Raw genomic sequence first — 12,274 nt, forward strand, 5'->3', positions numbered from 1 at the left:
TGTGTATGAGCACACGCATTACATTTTCTGTTATTTTAAAGTGTTATTCTCTTTATCCCCGTTTCACATTAATGGGCATTCTATTCATTCATTATAAAGCTGCTTGAAAATGAATGGCCTTTTCAGCTGCGGATATTCTAGATGAATTGTCTATGAAATAAAACTAATAATAATAATAAAACTAATTAATAATAATAATAATAATAATAATAATAATAATAATAATAATAATAATACGAAATTCTTGGTAACTGAACAAAGACATTTGAAAAAATTTCACTCCTCAGCCACGAATTATCTGAGAATGCTAACACTGTATTAAAAATGCTATATAAAACAAACAAAAAAGAAACTTGCAAGAAAAGAAAGATCAGAGGGAAATTCGACCATGACACGCTCCACCCGGCTAGACCCCCTTTCACTCACAGGCTTCGATACTCGGTCGAGTACGACTCCGGAGCCTTGATGCGGTACCTCGGCTGAAAAGCCGGGTAGCAACACACGGATTAGTTAAAGTCAAGCCCCAACCATCAATTCCCCCTCCCCCAGCCCACAAACCTCACCCCCTGTCTCAGAACTATTATCTCTTTATCATATTGGATTTAGCAATATTGAGCTTTATCGCAACATTAACCAAATTATTTTTTGTCAGTGACGAACTACTGTAAGAATGCGAGTGCAAAGAACGAAATAAACAAATAAGTATTCGGGCAGGAAAACCAAGAGAGAGAGAGAGAGAGAGAGAGAGAGAGAGAGAGAGAGAGAGAGAGAGATTGCCGACTCGTTGCATCACGAGAAACAACTCGCACGTTGCAATAGACGACGCCTTGTGCGTAACTGCACAAACTCGTGAGGTCTTCATATACACCCACTCATTCATGATTGCCTCTCTCCTCCCCACACCTAACCCCACGAGTATGCGCATGCGCATCTCAACATTACATCTCTAAATGACTCCCTATGGTTTCACACTCCCGTATCTAGGTCACGCCTACTGACTGCTAGCTTGTTCACGAAGTACTTCAAAAGACTACGCTATTTCCTAAACTTATGGTTTGGATTTTGGAGATATTTGTATATTGCTTATCACCTGTAAGTCAAAGACCTCAGTATCCCACCGATTAAGTCACAAAATCATTCAGAACATGCAGAAAATTTAACATAAGCAGTACTATACATGGGATGATGAGTATTTCGAGATTAAAGTGCTTGACAACTTGCTTACAGTTTCCCAACATATATCTTAGTCCCAACATTAATCGGAGTCCTTTGGACGATTCGAAATTTAGTTTCGTCAATTCGGTCGTTTAAATACAAACTACTAATATAATAATAAACTATATAAACATCAACAAGTTATGGTACCACCGTCAATCTTTCCGTTCATTAATTGATGTTCACAGGAAAACAACTAATATAAATGACATTAACCGTACATACTTCAAGAGTTACAATATCTTAATAGTTTCAATGCCGAAGCCAATTAAGAGCAACTATGAACACTAAGTTATACCGACGTTAGTGCTGTCATCCCAGCGTAAATAAGATGAATCATAGCGGAGAGCGCCTGGCCATGAGGTTGCTTTCTCCGAGCACAATCTCTCCCGACGCCCTTGAGGCGTTGTCACATTTCCTCTGTGTATGGCACATTTTCATGAGCACCAACTTCTTCCACATTGCCTCTACTTCAACTAGACTCATGCTTGTTGTTCTGCTTCCAAAACGAACTTCGATATGAGGAAATGTTCTCTGGTAAGTGACGGAGTCAACATTTCTGAAATTAACCGACGCCACCTAACCTAACTCCATTCGTTTCTTCCACCAAAACCCTCCGCCTTGGCCGTCCCCCTCGCCTATCCTAGTAAGCACCCAAACCATCCAGGATCATGTTCTCTCTGTTCTTCCTCTCTCTCTCTCTCCTCTCTCTCTCTCTCTCTCTCTCTCTCTCTCTCTCTCTCTCTCTTTTCTACTCCAGGTCGTTGCCACCGACCCCTTTCTCTTTTGCGAGGTTACGGTGCAGCGTAATTGCAAAGCCGGCAACTTGTTATCCAAGACCCTGGAAACAAAGAACTGTAGCAGTCCGCTTGCCTACGCAACTACGCAACAAAAATGAAAATACTGTACGGAACAACCAAAAGGGGAAACACTGAACAAGTCGGAAATATTGTAATTCGATGGAACAGACAGAGGATGATAAACCTCCTCGTGCCATTCCTAAACAACCAAACAGGGGAGTGATGTGACATCCTGCTGCCTTCTTGCTTAATATCATCATCTCTGCCATGTGAGAATGAAAATCGATCCGTATATCTGTTCCATTTGCTTTTAATCGATCTCTCCCTCCTCTCGCTCTTTGCATAACTTCGGACCCAATATCGAAAACTGGATGACGGCTTCCAAATTTCATATGCAAGTCTTTTTGTTGTTCTTGAACACACACACACACACACACACACACACACACATACGCCTGCCAACTATCCACATAATCAAACAAGAAAACCTATTTGATGAGCATTAGTGAAAGCTTAAATTTAAAAGTAGAACTGCAATAAAAGCAGAACCCATCACCTACCGGCATCCATGAACTCCGAATAACTAAAACTGATTTACAACCACCGTTTTCATAAAATTATCCATGAAGCTGCCAAAAAAATATGAATCTGCAGGCAAAAATAAACCAATCCCCAGACTAACATAACATAAATCACACTCCCTCGCGCTCTTACACACACACACACACACACACACACACACACACACACACACACACACACACACACACACACATATATATATATATATGACTGGTAAAAATGTTCTGTAACAACAGAATTCCATCTAATAAAAGGAGCCCATAAAAACACCAAAATATAGAGAGAAAAGTACTATATTTCAGAGACTGCTGTCTCCCTCTTCAGGTAGAGGAAATCTACCTGAAGAGGGAGACAGCAGTCTCTGAAATATAGTACCTTTCTCTCTATTTTTTGGTGTTTTATGGGCTCCTTTTATTATATATATATAATATATATATATATATATATATATATATACTATACTATAATATATATATATATATATATATATATATATATATATAAAAACAATAATACCAAAACTAACCTACAAAAGAATCAAATGAACGTAAACTTTGAGGCACTATTATTTCCGTAACTCTTTCATGCCAGTTTAAAAACATTGCTTCAAACGAACATTCTTAACAATTAATGCCTACGTTATGTTGATAATGTCCACGTCATTTCCTTCCTGTGCATAATCACCGTCGTTTTAATCATTGTCATTTTTCCTATTCGAATGTCTTTCTCTGGTCTTAGTGTACTACGTCAAGATTCTATGACTGATATGTTCACATCATTACTAAGGATTCACGCTAAACAAAGTGCAAATAGTATATGAAAGAGAGAGAGAGAGAGAGAGAGAGAGAGAGAGAGAGAGAGAGAGAGAGAGACGAGAGAGAGAGAGAGGAGGAGAGAGAGAGAGAGGATTGATCTCCATGAAGACACGGTATATCTTATACGAAGTTCCGATCCAATCATGAACTGTTTACTGAGAATCATGACATCAGTTCTCCGTAATAGGTTTCGATGCCCCAGATCAAGCTACAAAGATGATATGGTTCTGGAACGTTAAAACGATATGCTTAACGCACCGTGGTCTACCAGGACGACCATACAGAAATAATGTTCGACCACTGTAAAAAGTTTGGCTGCAAATGCCTATGTAGACACACACACACACACACACACACACACACACACACACACACATACAGAGAGAGAGAGAGAGAGAGGAGATGAGAGAGAGAGAGAGAGAGAGAGAGAGAGAGAGAGAGAGAGAGACTGTTCAGGTATAAAACCATTGGACTTTATACATGTCCGTTTTGGTGCAGACATATGGAGCGATAAATATTCGCACATACACATTACATATATATATATATATATATATATATATATATATATATATATATATATATATATATATGCACATTCAACACTGAGCAGTTTCTCCATAACAAACGACCGCGTCCAAGAAAACACAATGAACACTACCCATTGGCACAAGCTACCGGAGGTCATGTGCGCACAACTGTAACAAAAGCCGCATAAAGATCGAGTAAGACCAGGATATCACATTTTCTCTCATCCCACACTCCCAAGAAATCATTTAACATATAGCATACAGCAGCACTTTCTGAAGAGTATAACTGTCTCAGAATAATTAATTGCTCACGAATCACAAACACTAGCATTCTGAACATGAGTGAAAAAATTCAAAACAGGTCCATATGGTCTGTATAACTTCAGTTTTGAAAATCAAGTGCACCTTCCAAAACTGTATCATAAGATCTTAGACAGTCTCACATAACGGAGAACTTGTACGCAGGAATACTGGTATTTATTATCTTCGCCAGCTTCTTCTTTGAAGTCGTTATCATTTCCATCTACTCAATCTCTAAAGTCTGCAACGCGAGGGAATTTTCTATTTTTTTTTTTTATTTCGCTCCACAGTCTCCTTAGCTCACATCTCAATTCCATGCCTCATTATCGCAAGTATTGCATTCTCCTTTTTTATATATTCATTAACTAATGAATAAGCAGTATTTAACCATTCTGAGCCTGATGTAATCGTCATTGATGCCGAACAAGAACACTTCCAATAACGCCATTCATTAAATTCACATCGGATTGGCAAGGAGACAAAACGACGTTCCTCTCCAAATAACCACAATGCAGTATCATGGCATTCGTATTTTCTATCAATACCTTTTCCACTACTTTTCGTCCATTCAGGGAGGGAGTTGCAGAAGTCAAGCACTATCACTAACAGCATATATATATAATATAATAATCGTATGCTTCCTCTCCCGCTTACATAATCACTACTTAATCATATTCGCAAACGCCTGCTATGCTGAATATCGTCACCTGTTACCCTTCAACAACCACAAGAGAGTAGGCGATAGGCCATTCGGTTTCCCGATGAATCAAATTATGAATTCCACATCACAAGTGTCTTCATCGACACGTCCAATAAAAAGAATAAGTTTTAAAATTTAACACGCGTCTAAACATTCATCAGTGGTTATACTCCGAAAACAACTTGCATGTGCCGTTTTTTTCTTACTTAAATAGTAAACTGTTTACTACTGGGCAACTCAAGCTACTTAATTCAGCATAACTATTATGGGTAAGGGTTATGTGGTTCGTCGAGCTATAACGACAGACAAAATGGCGCAGAAAAAATTAGGCCTAAGAAGAATGTGGGTCGATGCCAACATTAGGCCTAGCAGGCTTTCCACTTGCTCTATCAATGTATTGCAGATGAATTAAATATTTTCCTCTATTGTTCATTTTATTTCATCACCCATAGTAGATGATTAAAAAGTCAGTTTCATATTAGTGCACAACTTATTAAAACAATGGAGTCTTTACAACATCATACAATATTACCGACGTAACATATGACAAAATGTATATTATTCCTTTAATATGTAATATAATTGCATCCGCAAAATTTCTGACATGAATCCGTATTGATGGTAACAGCTAATAACCGCAATAGCAGTATCAGCATTGTATTACCTCAAATACATCAGCTGACTAAACCAACCGATCAGAACTAAATAATAATCACAAAATCCATGATTATAAACGTTAAATGTGGCAAAAGGAGCAACAGAGAAAGTTACACTTCCCTCAGACATAACCAAGGTACCGTATAATATCAACAAAAGGTCAAATTAGTCACAAACCATGGCACGCCTACCTCCTCACATGGACAATACCTGCCACGGACACGAGCAAACTACAACCCGGTCCCCTCCCCAACACGTATCTCTGGCTAAGCGATGCACACCGCGCTAAATTATCAAGAAATTTTCCTCTTTAAACGATTTTTATTTCCTACGAATCTAATACGACATACTACACTCAAGGGTGCGTTTGATACACAGTCCTGCTATGGAACACAAAATGATGACTTCAATGAAGATAACAAAGATAAAGGGGACCAAAGATGCTATTCAATAGACCTAACTTCCTTCCTTCCACACACACACACACACACACATACAGAGAGAGAGAGAGAGAGAGAGAGAGAGAGAGAGGAGAGGGAGAGAGAGGGAGCGAGAGAGAGAGAGAAGAGGAGAGAAGGGTGACAGGAGAAGGAGGGGAGAAGGGACAACAGAGAGAGAGAGAGAGAGAGAGAGAGAGAGAGACTACCCGCTGTCTTGCAAGATTCAGTCACAACAGATGACCTATCAGAATAAAAGCTAAAATCGAGTTGATCACCTTTGATGTACTACTGCAATAACTTAAACAAGCAAGCACCCCATTATTTGTAGAGTAATGGTATCTTTACTTCTCTTACAAAACTACATGAAAAATTTAAATGACCTTTTGCAGTCTCAAAATTTAATCCCCGACGAACAGATGACTTTTTCAAGGGGTTGTCATAATGAAGTTGGTTTGAGGAAAAGCTTTTCTCTTCTATTGACAAAAAAACCTTCCAACATTTTCCAAAAGCCTCATGTTAAAGACTGACTTTTCACTAACTGTACTCTAAACCCTGGTGCACTCACCGTTATATTTCGCAAGCCTTTTCCCCCCAACCCCTTTTTAATTCAACGAAATTTACAAGAAGCTATTCCGTACACTCCAGTACATAGGACAACGTTTTCAATATCTCTCAAACTTAAGATGTAAAATGTTACTTTCAATTTTCTTTTCGACTGTCCGGAAGTTTGTGACATATTATATAGCCTTATACAAAACTGCTACAAAATATCCTCTGAATTACCAATCGCAATATTCTTAATAATAAACATTTACATACCCTGAAACAATAAAACCGGTTCTACGATATCAAGAGGCGTATGTGGACAGGCAACTTTTTCTAGTTCACACTAGTCGCACTGGGGTTGGGGAAGGGAAGGCGAATGCTAATCGTAAATATTTTATTTCCCCGGATAACTACACGATAAAATACGAAAGGTGAATAAACCCTGGGGAAACAGAGCACACCAAGAATGACTGAATTTTTTCATCCTTAAAAATAAAAAAGCAAATATTCTTTGACGATCTCACACGGGTCACTGTATGAAACCTTAGAGCTGTGAGAACAGTATGCCTCCGTGGTAACAAGGTCAATTGGATCAGAATTGTGGATAAAACTAGGCACAAAGAAAGTAAAACTTGGCACAAGGAAAGGAGTCTCAAAATGGCAACAGTCTAAGATACATTATGTATGATACTTCTTCCAATAATCTACACAAGTTTACATCATCACAAAAATATAAAAACTCCTAGTAGTCATCATATATGTTTCTTAATCTAGCTTAATACTCTTAATACTATTACTTCTAATGATGTCTGATGATAAAATATTTCACACTTAGAGTTACAGCCAGTACTCTTATCGTTTATTACAATATTTCAGATTTTATTAAACTCAATTCGAAAAGCTGGAAAATTTCAAAGCGGCTACCTCATCTTTGAAAATTAAGCAATAATTTGGAAAAAAAAATCTTCATTTAAATCCTCTCTCAGTTTTATCGCCGTTATTTTAATTTTAATGCACAAGCGAAACATAACTAGCCGACGCCTTCGAGCTTCCATCTCATGAACTACGCATTAACGTAAAGAAAACGGGTTAACAGGATGGAGGGGGAAGGGTCGGAGTTGTTCTCAAGGGGCAGAATGCAAACCTGTATAAAAAATACGCAGTAGTCACTGTCAAGTGGTTCTGGATGATGATTCTGCCTTCTTGAACGTATTAGGTGTTTCTTACATTAGTAAACCGACTCTCTCTCTCTCTCTCTCTCTCTCTCTCTCTCTCTCTCTCTCTCCTCAACGCGCAAGTGGTAGTTAGTTCAGCTCACATCTGAAAGGGCATTGTTTAGTGTTCGATAGTTAACAACACTCACAAATACAACTAATTACCCAAAACACAAATCGAGCAACGAATGTTGCATAATCTGAAATCCGGCTTAGTTTTGCTGAAAGAAAAAAGTTAATGTTCCGCCCCAAACGCAAGAAAATACCGGAGCAGAACAAACCAGCCGTAAGATTTCTGTGGCGTTATATGTAAACATTATATACACGACGGCTGCTAAGGAACGATAGCCTGTGCCAGCACAAGGCTGGTTGACATTACATGACAGATTATAGCCATCTATGCCGATCAGAGACTTGCCTTGCTGAAATTTTCTAAAATAATCCAAAATGTAACTCTGTAACCCTGATAATATACATGCAACAAATAAAGAATACAATCTAACAAAATACATAGTCTAAGCAAACATGGTGACTTCGAAGCAGCACAATGCACAGTCAATTTCAAAAGCCCTTACATTGACGTAGAAACGACAATTTAATGTCGACCGTACATAGTATATAGTATATGAAAGAAAAGCCCAGCACTGACCAGGAGAACTCTGAATGTTAACCAATAAACACTCTCTATCTCTCCTCCCAGAGGCCCCTCTGCTCTCTCTCTCACTTCCTCTCTCTCTCTCTCTCCCTCCTCCCAGACTCCCTCTCCTCCTCTCTCTAACTTCCTCTCCCTTCCCTGTTAAGATAGTTGCTTCAGTTACATTGCTCCGCATTTTTTACAGCTTACATTTCACCAATTCTCAACACCGTCCCCCCCCTCCCCCCGATTCCTATTGGGGCTGAACTTGGACTTGATGGGCATCGAGAATATCTTTTCATCCCAATGACCTTAAAAACTATTGATTAGGAACTAATAATTTTTTACATTTTCTTTTTTACCCCTTCTCGACCCCCTTCCTATCGGGGCTAAACTTGGACTTGAAGGGCATCAGGAACGTCACTTTTCATCTCTGCTACCTCTACAACTTTGGATTTGAAACCAATATCTGTCGTTTTCCCTTATTTTTACTTGTCACACACCCTTCCCACCCCTTGTCACCCCCAACCCCCTTCATAGCTGACCTTGGACTTGTAGGGGCATCAGGATTGTCGCAATTTTTCTCAGCAACCTAGAAAACTATGGATTAGACACTTACATCTGTTGTTTAAAGCAATTTTTAATTTCACTCCCTTCCCACATCCCCATCCCTTTACCCAACCAATGATCCGATTTTAATCCTGTTTCCACCATGACCTTCCCGTTTTGATATTCACTTTTATTTAAAATCACCAAAATCAGTCAAGAAATGTGGAGTTGTATATCGTTCATACAAACAAACATTTCCTAGTTTATATCGATACTATATAGTATATGTATGTATATATATATACATAAATATTTCATAAAAAGCTTTGTCAAATACTAAAGAAACGAAGAAAGAAGGAAGAAGAAAACGAAAGGGAAAAATCAATCCCTGTTGGCAATGCATTAACGGCCAGCCAGCGAAGGGCAATTAGGGCGATTGGCTTTCCCATTAACTGTCGTGAGGATACCAATGTTCTTGATTAAAAAATTAAATACTCAATAAAAGAAAAAAAAATTCCATGCTGCGATTTAATAATTTTTTATTTTCTTCCCTATATTAGAACTCTTCGAAAACAAAGAAAAACTGCAAAATTCGGGGCAACCATGTAACCCATACACCAACAACCGCCCCCACCTTCCCTCCCCTTCTCTAGCCCGAGCAGACACAAACATGTATGTGGCGCGACCAACTGGTAAAGTCGTTGAACATTCTTTGCAGCAGTTTTTAGGCATTGTCACACCACCTCATCACATAGTTATCAGTTGGATAAAAATAAATTCGATATGTATCAAGTCCATTAATTAACATTTCATGGAATGGAAAACGTTACTACCTATAATGAAAAATGTTTCCAAAACAGCAAAGATTTAAATAAAGATAAAGTTTCTCCTTAAGTATGGATTTTAAGTTCAAGACCACCTGCTTTTTCTATACACATAGTTATCTTAAGTTATACAATAAAACAAATCCTACCTTCTGAGTTTACATGTACGTAATATACATTTAGTACATGAAACACATTCTGTCATTCATGCACACAATCTGTGCATAGGCTAGTTATGAGACATGAAATGAAATATAAATTTACAAGAAAATGGGTAAAAGACTGGAATGCTTACAATGTGTACAAAAGGCTTTAATCACTTTCACAAGTCCATATTAAAACTATGCTATTACATTTTTTCATGCTAGAACGTTAACAAATCTTCAGGACAACTAATACTCAACATACTACAGTTTGGGTTGCTAAGTGCACTACCATTAAATGTCCTTTGCAATGCCACACTCACTCACTCACTCCCTCTCTCTCCCATTAATAAACATTCTAAGTATTCTTACTAAGCAATTCACTTTGCTGAGCAATCCTAACTCCTTATGTCTCTTCCAAATGCACCTTTCCATCTGTTTCAACTTCATAATTGGCATTTAATACACATAATATATATATATATATATATATATCTATATATATATATATGTATATATGTTCATAATTTATCCTAAAGGTTATAGAAAACTTTAGTCTGAAAAAAACTCACCTTTGAGTTTACTTCTTTGGTTTGGTTGGTGACAAGAGGCTCTTCAATCCGGTCAACGTTTTCCTTCTGCATGGAGTTGGGTTTCCCAACTCGAACAATTTCCCACAGACCAGACTTGAGCTTGGTGATCATAACTACCACGTGCTCATCATTGATGTTGAACGAAACGCCATCAGTTGCTATTTCATGAGGACCTACATCCACTACAAGGCCGTGATTGAGCGGCGTCAGCCCACCCCCTATGGTTGTCAAGTTGACGTTGAGCAATTGGTTATTCTTGCTAGGAAGTATTTGAATACTGTCTGGCAAGACATTCTTGCAGTTGAGTTTGAGGTGGAGAGCTTTCTCGTTTTCCTGCAAGGTGTAACTTGGGACCAAATACGTCCTGATGGGAGAAGACGGGGCCGACTCGAATACGCTGCCTTCGTCGTCGTCTACTTCCTCCTCCTCCACGCCTTCGTCTCTCGGGCCGTCCTCCTGAGAAGACACGGACACTTCGGAGGAATTGTCTCCGTCACTGTTAGTTCTATACCCGGGCTCGCACTCAATGCCCGAATCCGACGAAGACGAAGGGGAGGCCATGGGCACAGTTACGTCGTCGTTATTATGGGGCATCACCGTTAGGACTAGAGTTAACTTCTGGGTGGCAACATCGAACTTGGCAGTGCTGGTGTCTTCGTTGACAGCGTAGGGCAAGGGTATTTCGGCTGTGTACTTCGGTGTACTGGCAGTGTCAATGGCGATAGATTGTTCGACAACTTCAGCACTTACCTGGGCTGCCCTTGACACTCCTGGTAAGAGAACATCGACCTGAAGGGCATGAGGACGCCAAGATGCCCCGTTCCTTGGGATTAGAGCAAAATCTTGCAAATCAGCTTTATTGACGTGTTTGATGGAATACTTGGGTGCAATTGCGGCACTAGTTTCACCTTTCTTTAAAACTTTTGTACTTTGGTTTTCAGCTTTTTTGTCGACATTACAACGACTAGTTCTTTCATCTTCGGCTTTATTCAAGAAGTTAAGAGTCTCGCTTTGCTTGTTCAACTCTCTGTCAATGACTTTCTTTATCACAGATCTCACTGGGTGTCCAATATATCTCACTGAATCTAATTCCTTCGTATCTTTCACTTTCAGCTGAAAATTCTCACTCAACGCATCCATGGCAGTCTGGATGACAGCCTTCTTCAGGACATCGTTACTCGATGCCAATCGGAGGGTATCGGGGTGGAACACAACATCATAAGCTATCACTCTAACAAAATTGACGTTGGCGTTCGGCTTTCCAACCTGACCCCGACGGAGCTCCCTTAGCAACTGCCCTTCTTCAGGAACATTTTCTTCTCGAGGTTTCGTGACAGCATGGGGTATCTTCCAATTCTGCCCAAAGGAAGTACCTTTCTGAGTCTTCGTAAAATTTGGCTCTTGCACACCATCGCAACAACAGATGTTCACACAAACGGGGTGGTCGCCCGAGGCCTCTCCTCCGACAACCAAAGCAAAACCGGGACGGGGATCGAGAAATACCACATCAACTCCTCTCTGTTTCTCCCACTTTCTTACTTCTTCCTCGTAATGTTTCCTATTTTCAGGCTCATTAATCTCTTTGGCAAACTCTCCTAAAAGTTTTCGAAACTTCTCATCCTTCAACGAATTCGCTAACAACTGCACCTCATCACAAGTAAAATGCACATCACGGAAAGCCTTACCGACAGTAGCCATTATTGGGAAGTAGTGTTACGTCGGTTACACGGCG

The 12,274-nt window shown here is 39.4% G+C and overlaps 1 protein-coding gene across 1 annotated transcript in view; it reads right to left on the reverse strand.

The window, feature by feature from the left end:
* The window catches only part of LOC135216386 (protein kintoun-like), a 63,772-nt gene extending 51,498 nt beyond the window's left edge, over positions 1–12,274 (reverse strand). The window contains exon 1 of the mRNA XM_064251657.1: positions 10,522–12,274. Coding sequence (XP_064107727.1) covers positions 10,522–12,240 — 1,719 coding nt within the window. The 5' untranslated portion in view covers positions 12,241–12,274. The remainder of the gene's footprint in view (positions 1–10,521) is intronic.

The sequence above is a fragment of the Macrobrachium nipponense genome, chromosome 6, assembly GCF_015104395.2.
Source record: "Macrobrachium nipponense isolate FS-2020 chromosome 6, ASM1510439v2, whole genome shotgun sequence".
Taxonomy (NCBI): domain Eukaryota; kingdom Metazoa; phylum Arthropoda; class Malacostraca; order Decapoda; family Palaemonidae; genus Macrobrachium; species Macrobrachium nipponense.